This window comes from Grampus griseus (genome assembly GCF_964374135.1).
Source record: "Grampus griseus genome assembly, chromosome: 5".
Lineage (NCBI taxonomy): Eukaryota > Metazoa > Chordata > Mammalia > Artiodactyla > Delphinidae > Grampus > Grampus griseus.
In genome coordinates, this window is record NC_138998.1 from 24,535,411 (window position 1) to 24,560,373 (window position 24,963).

Consider the following 24,963-nt stretch of genomic DNA (forward strand, 5'->3'; position numbering starts at 1 on the left):
AAGGAACATAATATCTGATATTTTATTTTTAAACAGAAAGGCCCTATTACTATAGAAAGGACTACTTATAAGCGATCAATAATACAAACGCATGACAGACAAAACACAAGATGGAAACGTCATTAGGAAGGCATTTACTCTACAGGATCTTACCTGCATAGCTACTATATAGTAAAAACATTACATTAACATCCATATTATTATTATTAATGTTAATTGTTAAAAATAATAGCAACTACCATTTATTGAGTACTTGCTTAATGCTTATACTCATTGTACTAAACTCTAAATATATATATCTTTAATTAATTCTTAAAACTAAAGCTCAGACAGGTTCAATAACTTTCCCACGGACACACAGTTTTTATGAAGCAGAACTAGGATCTCAACCTAGATGTATTGCTCCAAAGCCTTTGTTCTGAGCCACCAGACTACTGTGGAGGAAATAATTTAAATATATCACAGAAAACCTCATACCTCCTTTTGGTTATATTTGATAGCAAGTTTTAGACGACTTAAATTCATTCTTTCTTCTAGTAGTCCCCGTTTGTCAAGAGGCTCATCACTAGATGTATGGTTTAGGATAACTTCTAATTCGCGAGAATTCCGGGCTTGTGCAAGTAAATCTTTAGCAAACATTTTACATTGCCGGGCTAGTTCCTCATAATCATTCCTGCAAAGTGCAACAGTCTATTATTAGAAATGTCACTTCCATCTTCTAATTAAGCTGTTTTCACTAGAACATTTTTTACTCAGTAACATTGTAATTCTGATACTGCTACACAACATCTTTTGTGCTGATAGTCAAAGGAACCTACTGGTGCATAAATTCTCCATACCTTTGGGGAAAACTGTAACACAATTATGTTCTCTGTGTTCACACTGATAACCTTAGGTAAGCACAATGTTTTCTTACATATACTGATATTCCTAGAAGTTGTGATAATATTTGTCAACCAGCTCTTCACTTAACTCATTTGCCCTCATTCTATAATAGTTTTGTATAAAGCTTCCTTTTATATTATTTATCTAAACAATAGATAGTAATATCTTGATGCTATCCAATAAATATTATTATATAATTTTTAACTGGAAGTTTTTTCAAGGATAGTCTACAACATGTTTATGCTACTTCTGATATTAAAATAGTATTGTTTCAGTTTTAAAGTGCTCATTTAAACAAAATTAAAGTTAGAAAGAAAACTAGGTGTACTAGTTTGTACTAGTGAAACACACCTAGTACAGAATTCTCTTTCAGAATCACTATTCCTTGAAAGTTAGGACTTACCTGCTCATTAAAGGCAAGCCTAAATCACTTCTGAGAAACTAAGAAGTTTTAGTAGATAATTCTTTTTAAAATATCAATTACATTAAGCTTATGCCTGAGTGGAACAACTTAAGAATAAAGTTAGAAATAAATAATTATGAATTAATTGGGGTTAGATTTCAGAAAATAATTTTTCATTCAGTTTTTTTAAAGGGAAAGGAAGGGAAAATAGGGAGATTTCCCGTTGATTAATTTTTTTTTTCCAATGGGATTTTCCATGAACTGGCTGCGTAAAATTATAACTCAAGGAATTAAAAAGTTTTCCTCACCAGCTAACATTTTTTCATCCATTCTTGCCACTTACTATGTAACCAATATTATCTAAGAATAAGTAGTTGAATTTCTTTTTTAAAAAAATAAATAAATTTATTTATTTATTTATTTATCTTTGGCTGCGTTGCTGCATGCAGGCTTTCTCTAGTTGGGGTGAGCGGGGGCTACTCTTCGTTGCATTGCGCGGGCTTCTCACTGTGGTGGCTTCTCTTGTTGCGGAGCATGGGCTCTAGGCACGCGGGCTTCAGTAGTTGTGGTGCACAGGCTTAGCTGCTCCGCAGCATGTGGGATCTTCCCGGACCAGGGATCGAAACCATGTCCCCTGCGTTGGCAGGTGGATTCTTAACCAATGCGCCACCAGGGAAGCCCAGTAGTTGAATTAACAAACAACGTATTACCTACTTCTTAGTCTAGGAATCTAATTGCAGTCTAATCAATTTTATGTCTACATGCTATGTTTCTCCTACTAGAAAATCTCACCAAACAGTGAAAAGGGACAAAGTCTGGGTGTGTGGAATGTACCTGACATACAGAAAGCATTCTGTATGCTTCTGAAAGTTATGAAGGATCGGGCTCCGAGGACGATTACAGAATCTAGGAATGAAGGGAGTAGGACAGAGAGCAGTTATAAATAAGTTTTTTCTTGCTTAAGGCTACCATTCCCACTACTCTTCACACTGCCTTAGAATGCCTCCGGCAATGTTGAACAAAGTAGGGATTTAAGGGTGGTGGAAGAGTGGAAGAAGGAAGATGGGGAAGGAGTGACGTAAGTGGTACTGGGGTCTATTCCACTGAGGGAAAAGGAAAATCCCAAGTATGTGGCAGCAAGGTTTGGTCATTTTGGATCAAATGTAGATAAATAAATGATAATTTGGCCTATGAAAAAACTCAGGCTGAAAATATTCTGGAAAACAAAGAGATAATTTACAATTTCCAGGGCTTCCCTGGTGGCGCAGTGGTTAATAATCCGCCTGCCAATGCAGGGGACATGGGTTCGAACCCTGGCCCGGAAGATCCCAAATGCCGCGGAGCAACTAAACCCGTGAGCCACAACTACCGAGCCCATGTGCTGCAACTACTGAAGCTCATGCACCTAGAGCCCATGCTCTGCAACAAGAGAAGCCACTGCACTGCAATGAAGAGTAGCCTCCGCTCACCACAACTAGAGAAAGCCTGTGCACAGCAACGAAGAACCAACACAGCCAAAAGTAAATAAATAAAATAAATTTTTTAAAAAAATTTACAATTTCCATTCATTCCCACCTGAATTCCACCTCCACAAGGCTTAGTTCTTTTAAATCAGCACTAAGTTCAAATGCTCGCAGAATTGGATCCTCCTCTGTTAACATTATTAAAGCTGGACTGGCCAAGCAGCGATATATATCAAGACGAAACCTGTGATAAAATTTGATTCCATAATGTAAAACAAATTTATTAGATAAATATGATCATTATCTTTAGGCTATAATTTTCATAAATTTAAAGTATTATAAAATTAAAAGAAAATAAAACAACTATAAAATACTTATTATAAGATAACCTGCATAAAAAGAAAAACTTAAAAATAAATATCTTGAAATATAAATATTGCTATTTTTTATATCTACTGCTTATAAAGAAATTGTTTTAGTATTTGTTTTCATAGATTCAAAACTTTGTATCCTTCAATTCAATTTAATTAAAAAATTTCTATTCCTGAACTCAGTATTATTTTAAATGAAATATAATAATAACTAATACATTTTGAATATGATATGGATGATCATTAAATTTTCCTTCCCCAGTGATAAGTTTACTTTAATATGCTACATATATATAACACATGACTCATTCAACCAGGTTATTTTTGAAAGACCTTTCAAATCTTAAGAATGATTTGAATGAAATTTGAATGAAATCATTGATTTATGTCTAACCTCTAACTAATAGAAAAGTACTCCCTTTACCTTCCGTAAACTAATTAATGTTTATAATCAATATCTAAATAGGAACCAAGTCAGAAAAATTTTGCTATAATTCTTTCATTTATAAATATATAATTCTTAATTTAAAATTTGGTAGGTATTATATAAATATTTTTTCTTTTAAATACAAATTTAATATATGCTTGTTTAAAAAAAAGCAAGCAGTTTAGAAACATAATGCTCCCCAATTCTCCTCCTTCCACCAACTCCACTCCTCAAAGAGAGTCACATTTCAGAGTTATGAAAATCTTTCCTGATATTTTCTATTCACACACAAACATAATCAGACACACTGTGTACAGGGACAACTATTTCTTCTTTTTTCTTTTCTGAGTATGTTTATTGATTTTTATCAATTTTTGGTTATTCATAAGGAATCAGCTTTCATGCTACTTTTGTGACAAGGCTACAACCCTAAAATTCTGGGGTGAAATTTATTGCATCTGAATTTCCAAGACACTTTTTAAAGTTTTTTTCTTTTTTTATTTCTTTTTTTAAATTAATTTTTATTGCAGTATGGTTGCTTTACAATGTTGTGTTAGCCTCCACTGCACAACAAAATGAATCTGCCATACATACAGATATCCTCTCCCTTTTGGGCTTCCCTCCCATTTAGGTCACCACAGAGCATTAGGTAGAACTCCCTGTGCTGTACAGTATGTTCCCATCAGTTGTCTATTTTATACATAGTATCAGTAAAGGATATGTGTCACTCTCCCAATTCCTCCCACCCTACCCCTTTCCCCCTTGGTATCCATATATTTGTTCTCTACATCTGTGTCTCTATTTCTGCTTTGCAAATAAGATCATCTGTACCACTTTTTTAGGTTCCACATATACGTGTTATTATACGATATTTGCTTTTCTCTTTCTGACTTACTTCACTCTGTGTGACATTCTCTAGAAGGGACAACTATTTCTATGTCACTACATATAGAGTCATCTCGTTATTTCCTAAAACTGGATGGTTTTCCATTTGATGGCAGTCCATCCAATCTCCATTAATGGAACTTTAGGTTGTTTCTGATTTTTTACTTCCATTAATAATGTAAAACTGATTATTCTTTAGTTCATATACCCTTTGCACATTCAGAACTGCTGGATAAAACACCATGTGCATTTTAAATTCTGATAGATGTTTCCAAAGCACTAACAATAAGGAGAGCTCATTTTCCCCTACATCTTCATTAGTACATTGCTACCCTAACAGATGAAAAATGGAATTTTAAGAGTTGTATTACTCTGAATTTCTTTAAAAGCTTAAGCATCTTTTCATGTTTACTATTTGTTTATACTTCTGTAAACTACCTGTTCATTTGCATTAGCCTATTTTTCTGGTGTTTTTTTTTTTTTAATCACCAATTTGTAAAACCTCTTTATATATAAAAGAAATTAGCCCTCTGTCTAGTCAAAAATATTTTAAATACTTTTCTCTCATTGGTTGTCTTTTACTTTGTTTGCAATGGAATTTTTCTGTATGGAAATTTAAAACTTTTATGTAACAAATTTATTGAACTATTCCTTATCTACCTGATAGGTCTCATGTCTTACTTAGACACAAAAATGGACTCTATTCAAAGCATTTTTTCTACATAATGCATTTCTAAGAAAACAATTTTTATGAAATCCAGCTCTGATCTAGATATTTAATTAACAAGTACAATTACCTGTATCTTAAGTAAGGATTTCTACAGAGGTATTTGCCTATACCAAAACTGTCCAAAAACTTGAGAAAAATATATATAATTGAGCAACTTATCTTTCTGTTTCCATCATAGCAATTAATTTTTATAGTAATTAATTTTATCAGATTGTCTCTAAAAATGACTTTTGTATTAACCTACATAGTCATGTCTCAAAATATGGATTAGTGACAAAATGCACAGGAAGAGTGACTGCTAGTACTGGTGGCAACCAACTATGCTGGAGTAATAATGGAATAGCCATAGTATGGAAAGCAATTAGATATAATCTGAAAAATAATGAGGCTGTCTCGCTTTATTAAATCTGTCATTTTTGGTATTCAAAACACTATCAAAAGTAATGGTGGGGGCTTCCCTAGTGGCGCAGTGGTTGGGAGTCCGCCTGCCGATGCAGGGGGCACGGGTTCGTGCCCCAGTCCGGGAAGATCCCACATGCCGCGGAGCCACTGGGCCCGTGAGCCATGGCCACTGAGCCTGCACGTCCGGAGCCTGTTCTCCGCAACGGGAGAGGCCACAACAGTGAGAGGCCCGCGTACCGCAAAAAAAAAAAAAAAAAAAAGTAATGGTGGGATATGAAGAGGTCAGTGATTTCACTACACAAAATATATGCATTAAAATGGACAAATTTTTTTTAAAAAAATCAACTATTTCAGGTCACTGGAAATTGTCTATTGAGAATCAATTATTGGAAAACTGCCAGAGCTTCAGGCAGGAATGGCTGGAATCCGCAGCCTTCTCACCTGAGGCTACCTCTTCACCTCTGCCTCCAGTTCACTCAATGAGAACTGCAGTTTTCCAGCCTGAAGCTGGTAAATCTGTATCTTTGTGCTAAAGGGGTAAAAATCAATTCATTGGGAAGCTAAAACCTACAGCTCTGCTGGCTGAAAGGATTAGACTTAGTAGAGATGAACAAGGAAAACCTGCAGCTTTGCAAGACCAAGCCTGCAGTCTGATTTGAGACAAAGAGTGGACCAATCAGAAATTTAATAGGGAGATCTTGGAAATGAGAAAAGATATACAAGGATTCATATATAGTCTCCACAAATCCCTGGCTGACTAAAAAATTAGGCATGTGTGCCAAGCATTAGAAAGTCTGATAAAAAGAAAAAGTTCCTCAAGGGAACTCTTGAGAAATGGCTGCAACTTTGAATGCCTTCTCCAACTAACTCACAGACTGTTTGTTTGTGTCTTACATTCCACATACAAGTGAAATCATATGGTGTTTGTCTTTCTCCGTCTGACTTATTTCACTTAGCATAATGCCCTCAAGCTCCATCACGTTGTTGCAAATGGCAAGACTGCATCACCTGGCACTGCATCATCTCTGAAATTTAAAACCCAACATCTTAGAAATACAGATTGCCTCTCTTCCTTATTGCTAGTATACTAACTCTTCAACGTCACTGAAACCTTTACCCATCCCTTACTCATTTGTTAGCTTCCTTTTCTCCTGCAGGTCTGCTTAGCAATTCCTGGAAATGACTTCAGTCAGATGCCTTTGACATTTGCTATAACTGTTTTCTCAAACATCAATAACAAACTCTCTCAACGTCTTCAACAAATATACCAGACCATCCCTAAATAAACCACACTCACATACTGTGTAAAATGCCTTTTACCTGTTAATTCTCATCGATACTTAAACACTGAGCTCAAGCCACAGCTCCTCTAAAAACTTTCAAAACAAGCTTTTTCCACACCTCAAACCAAGACAGGTAAAGTGTTTTCTCCAGCTCCAACCCCCCACCTCCAACCACTTAAACTACACACATATTTAATAAGCATACCTAATAATATTTAATATTTGAAAAATATTTATATTTAATATTAATAAAGGATTTTAATACTAGAAGAAGTCTTAAAGATCATTTCTGCTTGTCATTTTATAGAGTATTTTATTTTATTTGCCAAGCTGCACGGCTTGCAGGATCTTAGTTACCTAACCAGGGACTGAAACTGCCCTATCAACTTCACTGACACTGCCCTCGGCAGTGAAAGCACAGAGTCCTAATCACTGGATTGCCAGGGAATTCCCCATAGACTAGTCATTTTAAAACTAAAAAGTTAAATGAAATTGGCATAGCTATTAACCAGACCTTATCAAAGAGAAACACAGATCTCATTGTAAAATAGACTTGAAAATAGAGGGACTTCCCTGGTGGCGCAGTGGTTATGAATCCGCCTGCCAATGCAGGTGACACGGGTACCAGCCCTGGTCTGGGAAGATCCCCCATGCCGCAGAGCAACTAAGCCCGTGCACCACAACTAATGAGCCTGTGCTCTACAGCCAACACAGCCAAAAATAAATTAATTAATTAATAAAAAAAAATAGAAAAAATATCCAGTACAATCTCTGCAAGTAAACATTAAATTGATTCCCAGGAGACTTTTCCAATTTATGGATTTGTGACTATCTGTTGAAAGGTGAGGAAGGAGGGAGGGTGGATGGTTTGCAGCTTTAAAGGTAATTTCAAATATACTGCACAACAATCCTTAACTAGAAAACAATGTCAACGGATGACCTCGGACTTCCAAACCACACTTTCTGTAGTAAGTGCTATACTTGATACTATTTCAACTATATTTGACTACTATATAGATAATATATACATAAAGGCATATGCTGAAAATTAGATTCTCAAGTCTAGCCCAGAACCATACACCTTATACAACATGCACATGTGTGATCTTGCTCAACCTGTCCAAGAAGGGGTACTTTCTTGTTCATTCACTCCTCAGTTGTTCTTAATATTTTTGACTGGGAAGAATGGGAAGAGAAGACTCAACTACTGTGTGAGAGGGGAAAAAGAGGCATAACAGGTTGAATATCTAGTTAGATAGATAATAGTTTTTATTTTCTTATAAATAAGACAGGAAGTGGTATCTCTACCCCTTCCAGTGTTTGGAACTTCTCTTAGATTAATAAACTCTGCTTTTAAAAAGCAAATAGTGACCCCATCCCTGACCAGCAGAAGTATGAGATAAACCTTATTCATTATTTGAAATTTTTTCCTAATTATTCATCATTTAGTAAATACTTCTTTAAAATGCAGAACTCATTGTATTAAGCAAAGGAGCTAGAAGTCTGGCTTTCATTAGTCATTGCAGTACCATATTTCTTAAAGTAGACATAGAAAGAACAACAACAACAAAAACTTCATTGACATATACCTTACTGCATGATACATCTTAATTTAAACCTTAATTTTCTGACCTGGAATGTCGGAGGCTGTCCTTTTTGTTTTTTGCAGAACACAATGTACATTCACAGCCAACCGCATGGGGCTTAGGTAGAGATACATCCTGTTTTAACAGCATTGTAAGAATTTCATAGTTGTTACGATGAGCAGCTAAAATGACAGGTGCAACATCCATAGTTGTTGAATACTCAGGATTCTGAATTCGCTCCATTAGTTTCTGAAAAATATTTATATAAACGTCCAAAAGTTCTTATTTGTGACTTCAAAAAAACATTTATCTAAAAAATGTAATGAAAAATATTGAATGCACAAAGAATACAAAAATTATTTTGAGGAATATGGTAAACATTTTCCTAGGATCAAATCTTTTTTGAAACCTCAAAACTTTAACTTTAGTTAATAAATGCAATATAATCATGACAGACAAAATCTTCAATAGGAAATGTTCATACTAACAAAGAAGTGTGGATATCTGGAGAAATACTTTAGGAGAAAGTGTTTCATTTTCACAGGATTATGGAAACATGCATGACAAGGATAAAGAAAAAGAATTTTAGAAAAACAATATAATGGAAAAACAGAAATGTTAAAAGTAGGCAAAATATAAATGCATGAGAAAAACAAGTTTAATTCCACCTCTATGGCAAAACCTTGCCACATTGATAGCAACGAAGTTACTTGAAAGGAGTAAGTAAATAGGAGGCACTCTTCATTTTGTGTAATTCTCTACATATTCTCAAACACCACCTATACTACTTCCTGTTACAAATGCACAAAAACACTAACAATCATAGCTCCTGGAACTATTAGGCAGTTTACATTTATCATCTCATTTAATCCCAACAGCCTGCAAAATTGAACATTATAATCCCCACGAAGAAACTGAGGCTCAGAGAAGTTAATGTGCCCGAGCTACGACAACAGAGTGGCAAAGTGCAGATAGACCCCAGCTGAGTGTTATTCTGGAGGCTGAGCTCCTTTCACTACATGGGCTCATGCCTGGTGATTGCATGACACGAGGAAAGAAACATTAGTAAATAAAGAGCAGGATTAAATAAAGAAGGTTGACTATTACATATTCTTTCTAATACTTATCACTTTTTCACAGATGTTTTCCTGTGAGCTGTTTGATTCCATAGTATAAGCTCATCAAGTTCACCATTAATTTTTGTAATTTTTATTAACATTGTAAAAGTAGTGCACACATTATAAAATATCTGAAAAATATGCAAAAGCAGAAAGAATAAAAATGTTCATGTTCCTACTACCCAAAACATTTTACAGTATTTCCTTTTAGTCCTTTCTCCACCACACCCGCTTTTTAAGGGCAACTTTGGCATGAATGACTTGGCATCAACGATTAAAAACAATGGTCCTTAATATTTTGAAGATCAAGGACCCTTATAATGATCTCGTAAAGCTATAACCCAGAATCTTCTGGAAAAAAAAAATTCATGTACAGAGTTTTGCATGCAGTTTAAGGAAGTTCATAGACTCTATGTTCAAGATATTTTATTTTGCTAATATAAATAATACTACCACAAACACCTTTATGAATACAGCTTTTTCAAAATTCAGGATTATCTCATTAACATAGAACCCCTGAAGTGGAATTATAGGTCTGAAGGCCATGAACAATTCTGAAGCTTTTTATACATATTATCAAAGTCCTTTTAATAGTTTACATTACCAATAATATAGGAATGTACCCACCCACTAAGGTTTACTCACCAGCACTGAGCATGATCACTCCCAAGTTATGAGTGAAAAAACTATCATGAAATATTAATTTACTTTTCTTTGATTACTGGTAAATTTTAGTATTTTCTGACATTCTTATCTTTTTTCTCCTCTTTTATGAATAGTTTATTTATACACTTCCCATCTATTTATTGGGGACTTCAAATTAATGAATTTATTTTAAAATTACAGAAAAATCTAAAAATTTACTCCATTCCCCCTAATTACAAAAAAAGAGGTTATAAAGAGGAGAAAATCATATTTAATCCCTTAAGAAAAAAAATGGTCCTTATTTTTCCTATGAAACATAATTAACTGTATGAAAAACACTATTAGAGACAGATGATTAAAGTTCCTAATTTCAATGCTCATAATATAATCTACATACTATCAAAAAAACACGTGTATTTAAAAGTGAAAATTTATCAAAAGACAATTTTGATAAGCCAAGAATATACAATGAATTCACCGAGATGGTAAAAAAAAAAAAGTATATAAAAATATTTGATACTGCCTGTCCAGTTGTAATGAGGCCGTTAAAATGTGATCTTGTCACTGGAAGTATTCAGGCAAAGCCTGGATAACTTTCTTTGTTAGAGATAGTGTAAAAAGTGTTCTTTCATTGAGTAGGTGAGGACTGACCACACTTACAACTCGGTATTCGATTGGCAGTGGCAATGGTGATGAAATGATATCAGTCAGTTGCTCCAATACCCTGGCACACTACACTCACCCTCCCTAAGAGTGTAAATGGATTAAAAGACTAGAAGGTGGAATAGGTATACCAAAATATACTAGTAACTGCAGGATAGGTGTCAGAAAATTGAATAGGATTTCTGATCATTTCTGATCTTTTGGATAGGAGTTATATTATTGGCCCTTTTTTCTCTACTCTTGTTGGCTGCTTAACACCACTTAAACTAGATGGAACTATCCTCTGGAGAAAGTCATGCTTACACAAACTTTGTAATAGTTTAAATGAGAGAAAAATATTTCAGTTAATATATGATAAAGTATGCAATTTAGGGGAGCTTCTCATCGCTCTCAGAATATGGCGGATAATTTGCAACCAATTTATAATTCTTTCTTAAAACAATATTTTTCTTCTGAGTATAGCCAGTTTACACTCCCAGAAATTAATTTTTACTGATTGTTTTACTACATCCTCACCAATAATGAATGTTATAACTTTAAAATTTTGATACACAACAAATATCTCTCTCTCTTTTTTTTTTTTGTGGTACGCGGGCCTCTCACTGTTGTGGCCTCTCCCATTGCGGAGCACAGGCTCCGGACGCGCAGTCTCAGCGGCCATGGCTCACGGGCCCTGCCGCTCTGCGGCATGTGGGATCCTCCCGGACCGGGGCACGAACCCGTGTCCCCTGCATCGGCAGGCGGACTCTCAACCACTGCGCCACTAGGTAAGCCCCAAATATCTCATTTTTACAGTAGAATTTATTTAACTATTAGTGACTATCTTCCTAGTTACAAAAGCAATAAAGAAAAATTTTAAAGTAAGGAAAAATATCCTTAATTTGGCAATGTGATGACTGCTGTTAGGTAACATTTTGCTACATTTCCATACAGTTCCTTTTCTGTGCATATTTTTAATCTCAGATCATATTATATGTACAGTTTACTATTCTCAGTTTTTCCCTTCTGTATCATATTTTTTCATGTTCCTAATTATTCCTTTAAAAAAATCATGTTAATATATATGTAATTATTTATGTTTCCAATCTTCTATTTTGGGATGTTTAGATTGTGTCACATGGTTTTTTCATTGCTACAAATAAGATTACAAGTAACACTTCTGTCCACATTTCTGACCATTTCCTTTACAAATTCCTAGAGGAGGAAGCGCTAGGTTCAAGAATATGAACATCTTTCTTGTTTATGACATATCCTGCCAAACTACTTTTCAAAATACCCTCTTCCAGTGGCGTATGAGGCTGTACTACGCCTTTGCCATCAATGGTTATTAGTTTTTTTAAAAAATTTGCTGTTTGATAAGCAAAAATTAGCACCTCGTATTTGATTATTAGTAAGATTTAATATTTTGTACTTTCTTTTGAGATTTTTCCATGTCTTTTATTGATTTTGATGTTTTTCATCAATTCATCTAATATTAAGATTATGAATTTGATATATGCTGGAAATACCATTTGAAAGTTATCCATCTGCTTTCTAAATTTTGCCTGATGTCTTAATTCTAGAAGTTTAACTTCTATACAGCCAAAGGCTGTGCCACTGTGATTTTTCTCCAAAGTCCTTCCCTCCCAGTCAAATATTCACCTACATTTTCTTCCAGTTCTATGGTTTCACTGTTTATATTTAACTTTTAAATGCACCTGGAAGCTAATCTGTATTTTCAACTTAACCTGCAGAATGTTCCAAACTAAAAATACTGGATCACACTGGCAAAATTATAGAAATATCATGAATTTTAAGAAGGCTTCCTGAGAGCAACATTAATTATTCTTGCAAATGTCTACTTACTTTAAAGCAATATTTTACAGAGTAAAGAACAAAAATCTATTTCTTTAAAACAAAGCAAATTGGAGGGGAGGGAGAAAAAAATGGCAGTGGGGCAGGAGATCTATTTTGGTTTAAAAATCCAAATTAATAAATATTTAAGAGTACTAACTACTATAGTTGGTCTTGATGATCGTTTTGGTCGATGATTAAGTAGTATATCAACAGCTCCCACTACTTCAGAGTCGATTGCCACCAAAAGTGCATCTGCGGACTTTAAAAAAAAAAAGGTTAAAAATGAAAATGGAGGATAAAAAGGTAAACTATTTATTTTTACTAATTCATAAAGAAAACTATTTTTTTAAATTGAAACTGTATTATATACAGTAATACTGAATTTTTAAAAATTTAGACTGTCCACATAGTACATTTGCTAGCCTTGGCAGTTCTTCAGTGTACCACAACACACGTATTTTTGTCCTGGTTTCACTGAATGAGCTGGTAAAATAATGAATGCTTGATAGTGGGGTTTATTAATGAAACAGTGCTGATCTATGCAGTATTAGTTGATATGTTATTTTTTTCAAGATGTTTACTCTCGAACTTTGGACCAAAAGAATCTTCATTACTCCAAATCTATAAAAGAAATTGCCAAGAACAATTACTACAGGTAAAGGATTGTTTTCTGTCTGATAAAAATGATAATGCAACCATGAGGCTAGGGGACAATGAAAAATATGTTAACAGAAGGCGGAGCCCCTCTGTTCTCATCTTTAAAGCACACACGGCTGACTGAAATGGTACAAATATGGCATTAATATTAGCAATCTTTTTCTTTTTGTTGGTGGTGCCACACTGATTGCAGGATCTTAGTTCGCTGACCAGGGATCGAACCCAGGCCACAGCAGTGAAAGCGCCGAGTCGTAACCACTGGGCCACCAGGAAATTCCCAATATCAGCAATCTTAGCAAGTAAAAATCACAAAGAACTAGGATACCAATGTCCTTAGAGACAAGCCGGAGAAGTGACTTTATAGTTTTACTCCCAAACTATAGGTCATTTTGAAGCTCCAACTTTGACAGGAGGAAAAAGTAATTAAATAGAAGCTGAGGAAATGGAGATTTTTCAACTTTTCGATATAACAAACTCTTCAGTCCTATTGTGATACTTGGCAGGTGAGACATCAGGTTTGGGGTTTCTTTTTGTTTTGCTTTGTTTTGTTTTTTAAGGAAAACCATAAAGGCAGAAGCAAAAAGTGGGGATAGGTAATGATTTAATCTAAGAAAATACCCTGATTATTTAAAAATGTACCCTGTACATTTTTAAACTATTATACTGTTTAACAACTATTTAAATCAATATTCTCTCCCATGAAAATGAAATTATACCAGATCTTTAATATTCTTTGTAGCTGAAAAGAAAGCTTTCATCCACTTTCTCTAGATGTCAAAAACAGGACTAAAAATGGCAGACTTCATCTGGTTGTCTAAAAATAGGACTAAGCACCCCAAATAATTGGGTTGGGGGTCACATTCAACCATTAGGAACTGCCTATGTATTCCTACAGGAAAAACTCCCCACCCTCATGGGAAATTTAATTCATTATTTTATCCCTTAAACATTTTAGGGTTCACTGGGCTGTAGCCTACTCTTTAAAAGCTAGCACTATTATTCTTCTGCTTTACAAACGTTTCTCTTCAGTTTTTACTGTACTTGGTCAGGTGAAGCAAACAAGCAAAAAGAACCATGTGTTCATTACTACTAAACAGTTCATTTATGGTTTTTAATTTTAACCTATAAAGCTACCTATAGTAATGCCACTGCTCTCGAAGTCAAAACACCAGGCAACTCCAATCATCTGAAACGTAGCCATGGATCTAGCTGCAAATTTCTCCCCAAACCATACTGAGCTGTCACAAACGAACTTCATGGGCATTCTTTCCCAGAAGCAACTGCCTCACCCACACCGACTTAGAGTTGTCCATAAATGACAGACACCTGGCTTTCCCAAGTACCCTTCAGGCTAGATTAAAACCAACAAAGAAGGGAGGAAGGATGAAAAACGGCTAAAAGTTGATCATTGAGAAAATAAAATATCAGCATAGCAAAATCACTATCAATACAAAGCAGTCTGAAGCCACTTAATGTAAGGGAAAACATGTCAATAGTCTCAGACTATATGAAGCAAAGTAAAATGATTAAACTCTCAATGATTCCCACTTACGATGGTAAAGTTAAATTATATTCAGATATACTATTTAGTAAAGAATAAAGAAAGATTCATGTTAAATCTTTCAAGCTTAAAAGGATAAGCTTCAGGTATAAAAAAATTTATGTAAAAAAGTCATGTAAGGAGTTGCCCTGGACTTATTCTGCACAATGCTGTTACTTGTGCAGAATCAAAGGCAGCTCCGAAGGGAAAAATGTTTTAAATTATTTAAGTATCTCTAGGCATACAAATGTCCTCATTAGTTTTGCTTCCTAATTTTTCACAGATATTTGACCATTCTTTATTAAAATCTATTCAGTACACACCTATTATGTATTAATGAGGTTACTATCTCCCTTCTCACCTCAGAATTTGTCTTTTCAACAATTCCCATACTCTCTCCTCAAAGCTCAGATACTCATTTATTTCATTCTTTCCCAAAGCTAAATTTTCCACCTAGGTATTCTATTTAGTGCTCTGGTCTTCTACAGGACCTTGGTCCTTCCTTCGCAGAAACACCAGTCCCAGCCCTCACCTCCCCAAACCTCCCAAAACATGAAATACTTCCTCACTCTTTGCTAATTGACATGATCCTCTCTTTCTCTCACCACTAGAGTTTTCTTTCTCTCACTCTCACGCTCAAACTCATGCGTGTCATTTTCTCTAATTCTACTGATGCCAGTTTCAAAATCCAATGGCCTTTCCTACCATTTTCCTTGATTTCTCAGCAACGTAATAAAACCGTTTCTTTGGTTTTCACAACGTTGCATATCCTAACTCCTTTAATGAAACCCTTTCCTTCTAATGCCCTTTTTTAATGTAGATGCTCCCTGAGAAAGAATCAGCACTAGTTGTTTGCTCTTCTCTATGATTTCATCCACTCTCATGATGTCGGGTCATCTCCATGGCCACGACTGCTGTATCTCTCCAGCCCAACCTCTCCCTAGAGATGTCAGCTTTCCACTGGAAACTGCCTGATAGCCCCAAAATAAACAAGGCTAAAACCAGAATTCACAGTTCTCTGCCCCAAGTTTGACTTAACTTCCTGTTTTTCTTGCATCATTCTCCCAGTAACCCATGTTTAAGATTTTCAAATCATCTTGGACTCCTTCTCAATACCCCCCTCCAAATTTAAATACTAAGTTCTATCAATTCTTCGTTCATAACATCTCTCACATCTGCCATTTTTTCCCCTATTCTTATAGCCACTATTCCAGTTCAGGCTTTAACCTCTTCACATCTGGATTATTATAAAAACTGCTCACCCAAGCTATTTATAGCCTTCCCCACTTCCCATTTTTTAATCTGTACTGAACACAGCCACTACATTAGTTTTTCTAAAATACCATTGGACACATCACATCCTTCCTCAAAAATTATTTAATGATCTCACTATCTATCATATAAAAGCCAAATTCCTTAGACTGGCATTCAAGCCCTTTTCATCAGTTTTGTCTTAGTTATTTTTCCAGATATTTTCCACTACTATCCAACCCAAATATTTTGTTCAAAAAGGCTAAGTCAATTCACTGTCTCAAGAATATACATTTACATGCCTTTGTTTACGTCCTTCTCCACCTCCTGTTTTACAGTAGTTTTAGGTAGCAGGTAAAAGCATGGACTCTGGAGCCAGAACCTGGGTTCAGATTCCAGATCTGGCATTTACGGAGTAACTTTGGGCATGTTACTGAAACCTTCTGTACCATGGTTTCCTCCTCTATAAAATGGGGATAATAATAGCACCTATCTCATAGAACTGTTGTAAGGATTAAGGAAGTGAATATATATTTAAGATTCCTGTCACACAGTAGAACTATATAAATATTAGCAATTATTAATATTTCAAGGCTGAGCTCAACTGCCATTCTTCCATGAAACCTTTCTTGCTAGCTCTAAACCACAGTGATCTCCTCTTTCCTATGTCTCCAAAACATTTATTGCGAACCACAAAAGTTTAAGTATAAAACAGGGTTTCTCAATGGTGTCACTATTGACATTTGAGGCCAGATAATTCGTTATTGTGGGGGGCTGTCCTGTTCACTGTAGGATGATTAGCAATGCCCTTATCTTCTACCCGCCAGACGCCAGTACTAACCCACCCCCAAGCTGCAAAACCATAAATGTTCCCAGACATTGCCAAATGTCCCCTAAGGGACAAAACTGCCGGTTGAGAGCCACTAGTATAACACAAGATAAAATACATGAAAGCACTTTGTAACCTCAAAGCGACATACAAGGGTCAAGTACTATTACCACCCAGCACTTATGAAATACACTTTTGTATCATTTGATTGATTTAAAATTCATATGCACTTTCATTGTCCAATTGGTTTTAACATCCTTTAGTACAGAACTCATGTTTTACATATTCATTTCCACAGTCACACCCAACCAAAGGCCTTGGACATCTGTTGACTGACAGATAAGACATAGGTAATTTAAGACGGAACACAGTGAACTGGAAAGAGCATGGGATTTGCAGTCAAAAGGTTAGCTTCAATCTTAGCTTTGCCCTTACTTATTTTAGAACTTTGGGCAATTCATTACAGTCTATGAGCCTCAGTTTTCTGATCTATAAAAAATATAACATCTAGACAGGCTGCCTATGATGTTCAAATGTGATCAGGTATGTGAAAGAACCATGTATACTGCAGAAATTTTATATACATAGAATCTTACATGTAAAAAGACAAAATGATTATTATATCAATACCCTAATACCTCTTTTACATAGAATCATCAGAGACTTTCTTTGCGACATTATTTTATAGGTAACTGAAGCTTATGCCTTTAAGTGTTTAACTTTGAAATTTAAACAAATTTGATGGGAGTTTTCTGCTTTCAGAAGTACTATATATATTCTTCTTTCTTCAAGTAATATGTACTGAGAATAATTTAACTTTCCCTTACTGACTCTGAGCCATTGTTATAAACAGCAATTACCACTCTAACATACAGTACCCTTAGAGATTAACAGGTATCTAATGCTATTGACCTCTTTAAATACAGTCAGAGGTACTGTGCCTAATTTTTTTCCACTGCAGCCTCATGCCCTTTCTGTTGCCCCTGTAATTCTCTATGGATTAGAAAACTAAGTAAGTTTGTTAAAGTGGAACCTAAAGTAAGAAAAAACAGATTTTGAAGGAGGACTCCAGAATTACCCCTATGATAAAGCTCATAAATGGGAAACTTCACCGCCATCTACCCTGGCTGCTCAGAGGTATTTTTCACTTACTTCCTGGTTCTCGGGGGTGTTCTGGATAAATGAAATTTCTGGGAAAGCAATTTATTTCTACTCTAAATATGTATACACAGAGACAGTACCACATGTTTTAATACATATATATGTATTATATTTATATATATAATAGAAACATACATAGGACTAACCTACTTATTTTTTTTAAATCTTCTGAGTGCTTCCTGATACCACTCCCAAAAAAGTCTCATTAGTTTAAAGCTACAAAAGAGCAAAGAACCATACTGTTTGAAAGAAAAAAAAGAGCCAGAATTCATATGCTAAGTCCCATCATAAGCAAACCAAAAAGGAAGGAAAATAATATTATTAAATTTCCTTCCGATCTCTTAACTGAATTCTTTCAAGACATACACATGCCTGCTTTTTTTGTTTTGTTTTGTTTTTGCGGTACACGGGCCTCTCACTGTTGTGGCTTCTCCCGTTGCGGAGCACAGGCTCCGGACGCGCAGGCTCAGCGGCCATGGCTCACGGGCCCAGCCGCTCCGCGGCATGTGGGATCTTCCCGGACTGGGGCACGAACCCATGTCTCCTGCATCAGCAGGCGGACTCTCAACCACTGCGCCACCAGGGAAGCCCCACATGCCTGATTTTTTACACGAACTGATATGAAGACAAGCAGAAAGGTCAATGTTTTCCAGTTTAAAAAAATCCGTTCACCTTTAGCTATAAGCAAACACTAGATTTCAGGCAAAAAGGACAATTTAATAAAACTTTGGAGAAAATCAAATTGAAAATTGCTTTGTAAGTGAGGAGTATTCTGTTTTTATGCTTGTAAATTATATGGGCCACAGAAATACCTGTTCCCCTGACACTTCCAGAACACTTGTACTATTTTTAGATATATAAGGTAAATAGTAATATAATAATGTAAGTAATAAAAACAAAGTCATCTTTAATAAGTCTTGATAATTTACCTCTGTCGGATGGTTTAAAACATATAAGATAAGGGGCAGGAGTGAAAGTTGGGAAGAAAAAGATACATCAAGTCAAAATACTATACTTTTTTAAAAAGGGTTTTTTTTAGTTTGTTTTTAAATTTTTAGTAGCTCAAAACAAAATAAAACGTGAAAGAAAGAGAGAAGAAAAATAGAGAGAGAAAGGAAGGAAGGAAGGGAGGAAGGAAACTAGAAAGAAAGGAGAAAACATGGCATATCTAACAGTACTTAGAAGCTACTGGATAAAATTATCTAGCCTTGTACCTGACAACCGTAGTCCAAAAGAAGCTGCAGTATATCCAAGTTTTCGTTTTCAATAGTTATGGTAACAGCATTTCTCCCAAGCACATCTACGCAATTTATGTTCAAGTCACCTGAACTGTTTTCCTCCAAAATCTTTTTAACCATATAATAGTCACCTAAATAACAATATACAAACATAATTTAATATCCATGACATATTAAATAAGAATGACTGTAAAAAAAACTTAGCCTGTTGATTTAAAAGATTAAAAAACGTAAACTCATTTTTGTATATGGAAATGTGCAAAGAAAATGTGAGCATTTCCTTGCTGAAAACGTATACCCTGATAAAAGAATATGTACATCAGTTGCAAACATAAAAAGTAGAAAAAATTTAAATGTATAGTTTAAAATCAAAGTTGTTTAAAATTCATAACTGATTAATTATAAGGAGAAGAATTTTCAGAAGATATTTAAAGTAATAAAGAATGTCTAAAAACATAGACTGCGTGCTAGGAAAATAAGATATAAGCTTAAAGGATTTAAGTTATATATCTCAAATACATACATACATTTAATTGTTAAATGGTTAAAAACGAGATCTAGTAATAAGTGGAGTATGTTATGAAGAGGTTTTACAGGGGAAAATACTTTGGAAAAGCAGGGTGAACGTGTATATGCTTGCGGGTATGTAGAGTAAAAGGGAAAGATGTCCGAAATTCCTAGTCTCTTCTCCACTCTACACACACACACACACACACACACACACACACACACACACACACACACACACACACACACACACACACACACACACACACACACACACACATCTCATTAATGAAGTTGTTTAGATTAAATAACGACAGAATATTCAGCTCACAAAACTCTTAAGCAAGACTATGATTAATGCTGGTGGAGGCCAATGTCAGAATATTTCAAAGCGAAATTTGACCTGTCAGGATTATGCAGATTAGCTTCTGCCTCACTCTACCCCACTCTACCCCACAACAAAACAGCTAACTCATGGGGTGAAATGAGAATAACTATGGAGGTAATCATTTTCACAGAGGGCCCACTATACTTGTCTGCTAACCAGCTGGTGCAGCAGGTAAAAGGGGAATAAATCAAAAGAGAAATGCTAATGGAGAAATAAAGCAAAGTGGGTTTTGTTTTATTTCATCTTATTTTTTAAACATTCAACGAATAAATGATTTTAAGTGACTTGCAAATATAGCTGTTCCTTGGAAATCTATGAATAAGAAACAGGAAAAGAACAATCAGAGTGGAAATCAGAAGGAAAAAAAATGATTTCATGATACAGAAAGAGAAAATTCTAAAACTGGACTAAATGAGTGAATAACAAAGAAAAGTAACAGATTTTTTTGGTTAAAATTTCAAATAAATTATGCTATTATTTTTAACCAGTGACTTTAAAGTCCCCACACATTTTGGAAGATGTTGAATGGTAGTTTTCTTGATGGTGTATTTCCTTAGTTCCCTCAAGAAGAAAACCAGTCACAAAAAGAAATTATTTCCTCATAGAACTACTAATTAGTATTTAGACACTAATGCTCCATGGCAAAAAACTTATCAAACACTTCACAAAGTTGAACCAATATGAACATGCAGATAGATCAGTGAAAACTTATCACTAATACTGGAAAATAACTTTAAAATCTTATTTCACATGAGTTGATTTCAATATCTTAGTTGTAGGAGAATGCTACCCATAAAACCCCTTGCTCTATTTTCTTTGGTTTCATGATGTGTCTGGGTGAGGATTAGATTTTATTTATCCTGCTTGAGAATCATTAGGCTTTCTGAAGCTAAGGACTATGCCCTTCATTCATATGCAATATTTTCAGCCATTCTCTCTTCAAATACTGCTTCATCCCCTTATTTTTTTTTCTCCTGTTGGAACTTCTTTAGACATTATGTTAGATTGTCCCATTCTAACTTCTTTGTCTCTAAAGATTTATTTTTCTTCTTCTTTTTTTTTTTTTTTTTTTTTTTTTTTTTTTTTTTTTGCGTTATGTGGGCCTCTCACTGTCGTGGCCTCTCTCGTTGTGGAGCACAGGCTCCGGACATGCTGGCTCAGCGGCCATGGCTTATGGGTCTAGCCGCTCTGTGGCATGTGGGATCTTCCTGGACCAGGGCACGAACCCGTGTCCCCTGCATCGGCAGGTGGACCCTCAACCACTGCGCCACCAGGGAAGCCCCTATTTTTCTTCTTTCTCTCTCTCTTTCCTGCATTCTGGATAACTTCTTCAGATTTCTCTTCCACTTATTCCTCCTTCAACTATTTCTGCTGATTATTCATTAATTTTATTTTTAATGACTACATTTTTTATTTCTCTAAGTTTTATTAGATTCCTTTCCAAATTTTTGAGTTACTTCCTTATGTTTTAATTTCCTTCTTTTAAGCTTTTTGTCATTTTAAACATACTTATTTTATGGTCTCCATATGGTAATTATCTAGGTCTTAGGGATTTAATCCTATTCGTTGTGTCTACTGTAATAATAGGTGACTGTCTTCTGAATTTTTTAATTGGATATTGCAAACTCAACTTCATGCAGGTTAACTGTGGGAAACTAGGCAGCCTCGTTTGAAAGCTTGTCCCACCAAGGATGTTTTGTGTTTGCTTCTTCCAGATAACTCAGAGGTTTTGCTACCCTATGAATCCTTTTTATACTAATTTCTCAGTTTAGGTTTTCCCAGATCAAGTAGGTAATATTAATTTAAACCCCAAGCCAACAAGAGGCAGGAGCATAGTTACAAGTTCTTAGGGAAGTCTTATTTGAAAGGTTCTTTGTAGTCTCCCTGTGCTGATGGACGGGTTCTTTTCCTCATCTACCCCTTTGCTAAAAGTGTAGTCCTTTAAGGATCCTGGTTTCATGTTTAGATGTTGTTCCAATTCCCCCACTTTGTACAAACTCAAGGCTTTGTAACCTGTTTCCACAAGGGCATTAAAATTCAAATCCCAACAATGCCCAGACTAATAACTCTTGCTCCCATCCACAGAGCAGTCAAATGTCAACGCACACACTCCTCTGTTTTTCAGTCTTTTCTTTATGTTTGAATCTGTTTTCCTTACTTTCCTGAAAGCTCAGCTGTTCACTTAAATGTATGTTTATTATATTTTATCTAGCATTTCTAGGTGATTTAAAGCAGAAGCGTTTTCAGATTATTTAGTCAGCCATACTGCTAGAGAATGAAAAGTATAGAGAGCTGTATACATATAATTCTTATAAAATTGTATAAATTTCACATACAGCAAATGGTCAAAAACAACGGCTACACATTTTTAAGGTTTAGATTGCTGTTTAAAAAGTAATTGTATTGCAGATGTCAGATTCTACAGCTTTAAGGTTTCAAACACTATTCCCATTACAGTTAGGGGGCTATACAAGGAAAAAAAAAACCTTAGAAATCAAAACCAAATAAGTAATTTTCATCCTTAAAAATAATAAAAATTTCCACCCTGTCACGGTTGACACATTCACGCAAATGAACAATTATAAACTATAGTCACAGAACCTATAGGAAACCTAGACTGGAAGGAAAAAGAAACCTTTTTGATCAGTTCCACCAGTATCCAAATTCAACAGCAAAACTTCTCAGTCCCCTCTCCAGAGTATCTCCCATACTTATCCACTTGTACCCATGTACGCTGTAACCCCCAGTTCAAGACACCATCATCTCTCTCCTGGACTCTGCATTAACGTCTTTACTGATACAGCTGCCTACACTCTAGTACAGGGGTCAACAAACTTTTTCTATAAAGGGCCATATTTAGGTTTTGGGGGCCATATCATCCCAGTTGCAAACACTCAACTCTGCTCTTGCAGCACCAAAGTGGCCACAGTCCAGATGTACACGATGAACTCCAATGTGTTCCAAAAAATATTTATGGACACTCGTTTGAATTTCATATAATTTTCAAGTGTTATGAAATATTATTCTTGATTTATTCCCAACCATTTGAAATGTAAAATATAGTAAAATATAAAAATCATTCTTAGCTCACAGGCCTTCCAAAAACAGGTGGTGGGTGGATTTGGCCTGTGGGTTGTAGTTTGCCCACCTCTACTCCAGCACCACCTCTTTAATCCACTCTCCACCCAGCATTCACAGTGATCATTTTAAAATTCAAATCATATCAGGTTTTCAATCCTCAAGATTTTTTTTGTATGCGGGCCTCTCACTGTTGTGGCCTCTCCCGTTGCGGAGCACAGGCTCCGGACGCGCAGGCTCAGCAGCCATGGCTCACAGGCATAGCCACTCCACGGCATCCCAGACCGGGGCACGAACCCGTGTCCCCTGCATCGGCAGGTGGACTCTCAACCACTGCGCCACCAGGGAAGCCCAATCCTCAAGATTTTTAATCACACTTTAAATGCCACAATCTTTTCGTGGCTCACTAAGCCTTATGGGACCTGGGCCTTGCTATCATTCTGCATCTACCTTGTTGCCACTCTCCCACTATGATCTTTCTACACCAATGTTTCCCAAACTGCAGGTTGAAACCCATTAGCAGTCATGAAATCAATGTAGTGAGTCCTAACCAACAATTTAAAAAAATGTAATAGTATATAAAAATACTGTTGTAATCCCATGGATCCTTAGCAACAAATTCACCCTGGCCAACTGTGATATATTCACCCTGGCCAACTTGAGAAAGACAGTGGAGATATGTTATAGTATCAGTGAAGAACCGGTAATCATCTTTTCTTCATTGGCATCTCATTTTATTTTCTGACATATGATGGTAAATTTCAGCATCACTGAAATGGGAGTATTAATGTCGGTCAGTTTAATTTTATAGTAACCAAATTTTCAGTTAGTTGTGAAGTACTGGAGAATTTATCTGTCAAAAAATCTGTGAAGTTTTTCAAACCAAGTTTATCTAACAAACTTTTTGACTATGGCAACTGCAACATTCTTATTGAACTATTACTAAAGACACTTAAAACAGAAGATTTTATTATTAAGAGGAAAAAGAATGATGAAGTAAAAAAATACAAAGCCATGATCAAATTCAATTGTTGGATCTGGAAATATAAATAGTGACAATACTGATTAAAATGTTAACTCTACAGCAAACTTCAAATTAGTCTGAACCAAATACTAAAAAGAAAAAAAAAACACACATACAAGACTTTTAGAATGAAGACAATTTAAAATGTAGTTTTACCAAATGTGCAAAACCCAATATTTATCATAGACCCCAACATGTTTGTAATCACATTGTTGTGGATGAAACCTTCAAAATTAGATACTCAGAAACATGGCATGCTGAGCTGTCCGTAGTACTCTGAATATTTTTGGAAAAAGACAATTATTACTATAATTTCTTAGCCATTTATGTATGTTAATTAAGACTATTAGTGATAATGAATATCACCTGGCAAAAGAGCAGACACTGCTGCAGGAAAAAATTATACTTATATCATAGAAGGTAATGCTGATTTTTTTAGAGTAAATTAGTTTATAAATTAAAAATTATTAACATATTCTTGAATCTATTAGAAGCAATGTTTACTTTGTAATTAGAGTCTGGTATATGACTTGAGATCTAATTCACAGTGATGTTACAAGTTGTATAAAACTTTAGTTAATATCAGGTATGCA

General features: G+C 35.3%; 1 protein-coding gene across 2 annotated transcripts in view; it reads right to left on the minus strand.

Annotated features, from left to right (window-relative positions):
- TRPC1 (transient receptor potential cation channel subfamily C member 1) overlaps positions 1-24,963 on the minus strand; it is a gene marked incomplete at its 5' end in the record, with an annotated part of 63,771 nt that overhangs the window by 33,575 nt on the left and 5,233 nt on the right. The window contains 5 exons of one of the 2 annotated variants that reach the window (XM_082655277.1): positions 478-673; positions 2,864-2,995; positions 8,482-8,684; positions 12,855-12,956; positions 19,350-19,504. In XM_082655277.1, coding sequence (XP_082511403.1) covers positions 478-673; positions 2,864-2,995; positions 8,482-8,684; positions 12,855-12,956; positions 19,350-19,504 — 788 coding nt within the window. The remainder of the gene's footprint in view (positions 1-477; positions 674-2,863; positions 2,996-8,481; positions 8,685-12,854; positions 12,957-19,349; positions 19,505-24,963) is intronic. The other variant, XM_082655275.1, reaches the window with a different exon arrangement.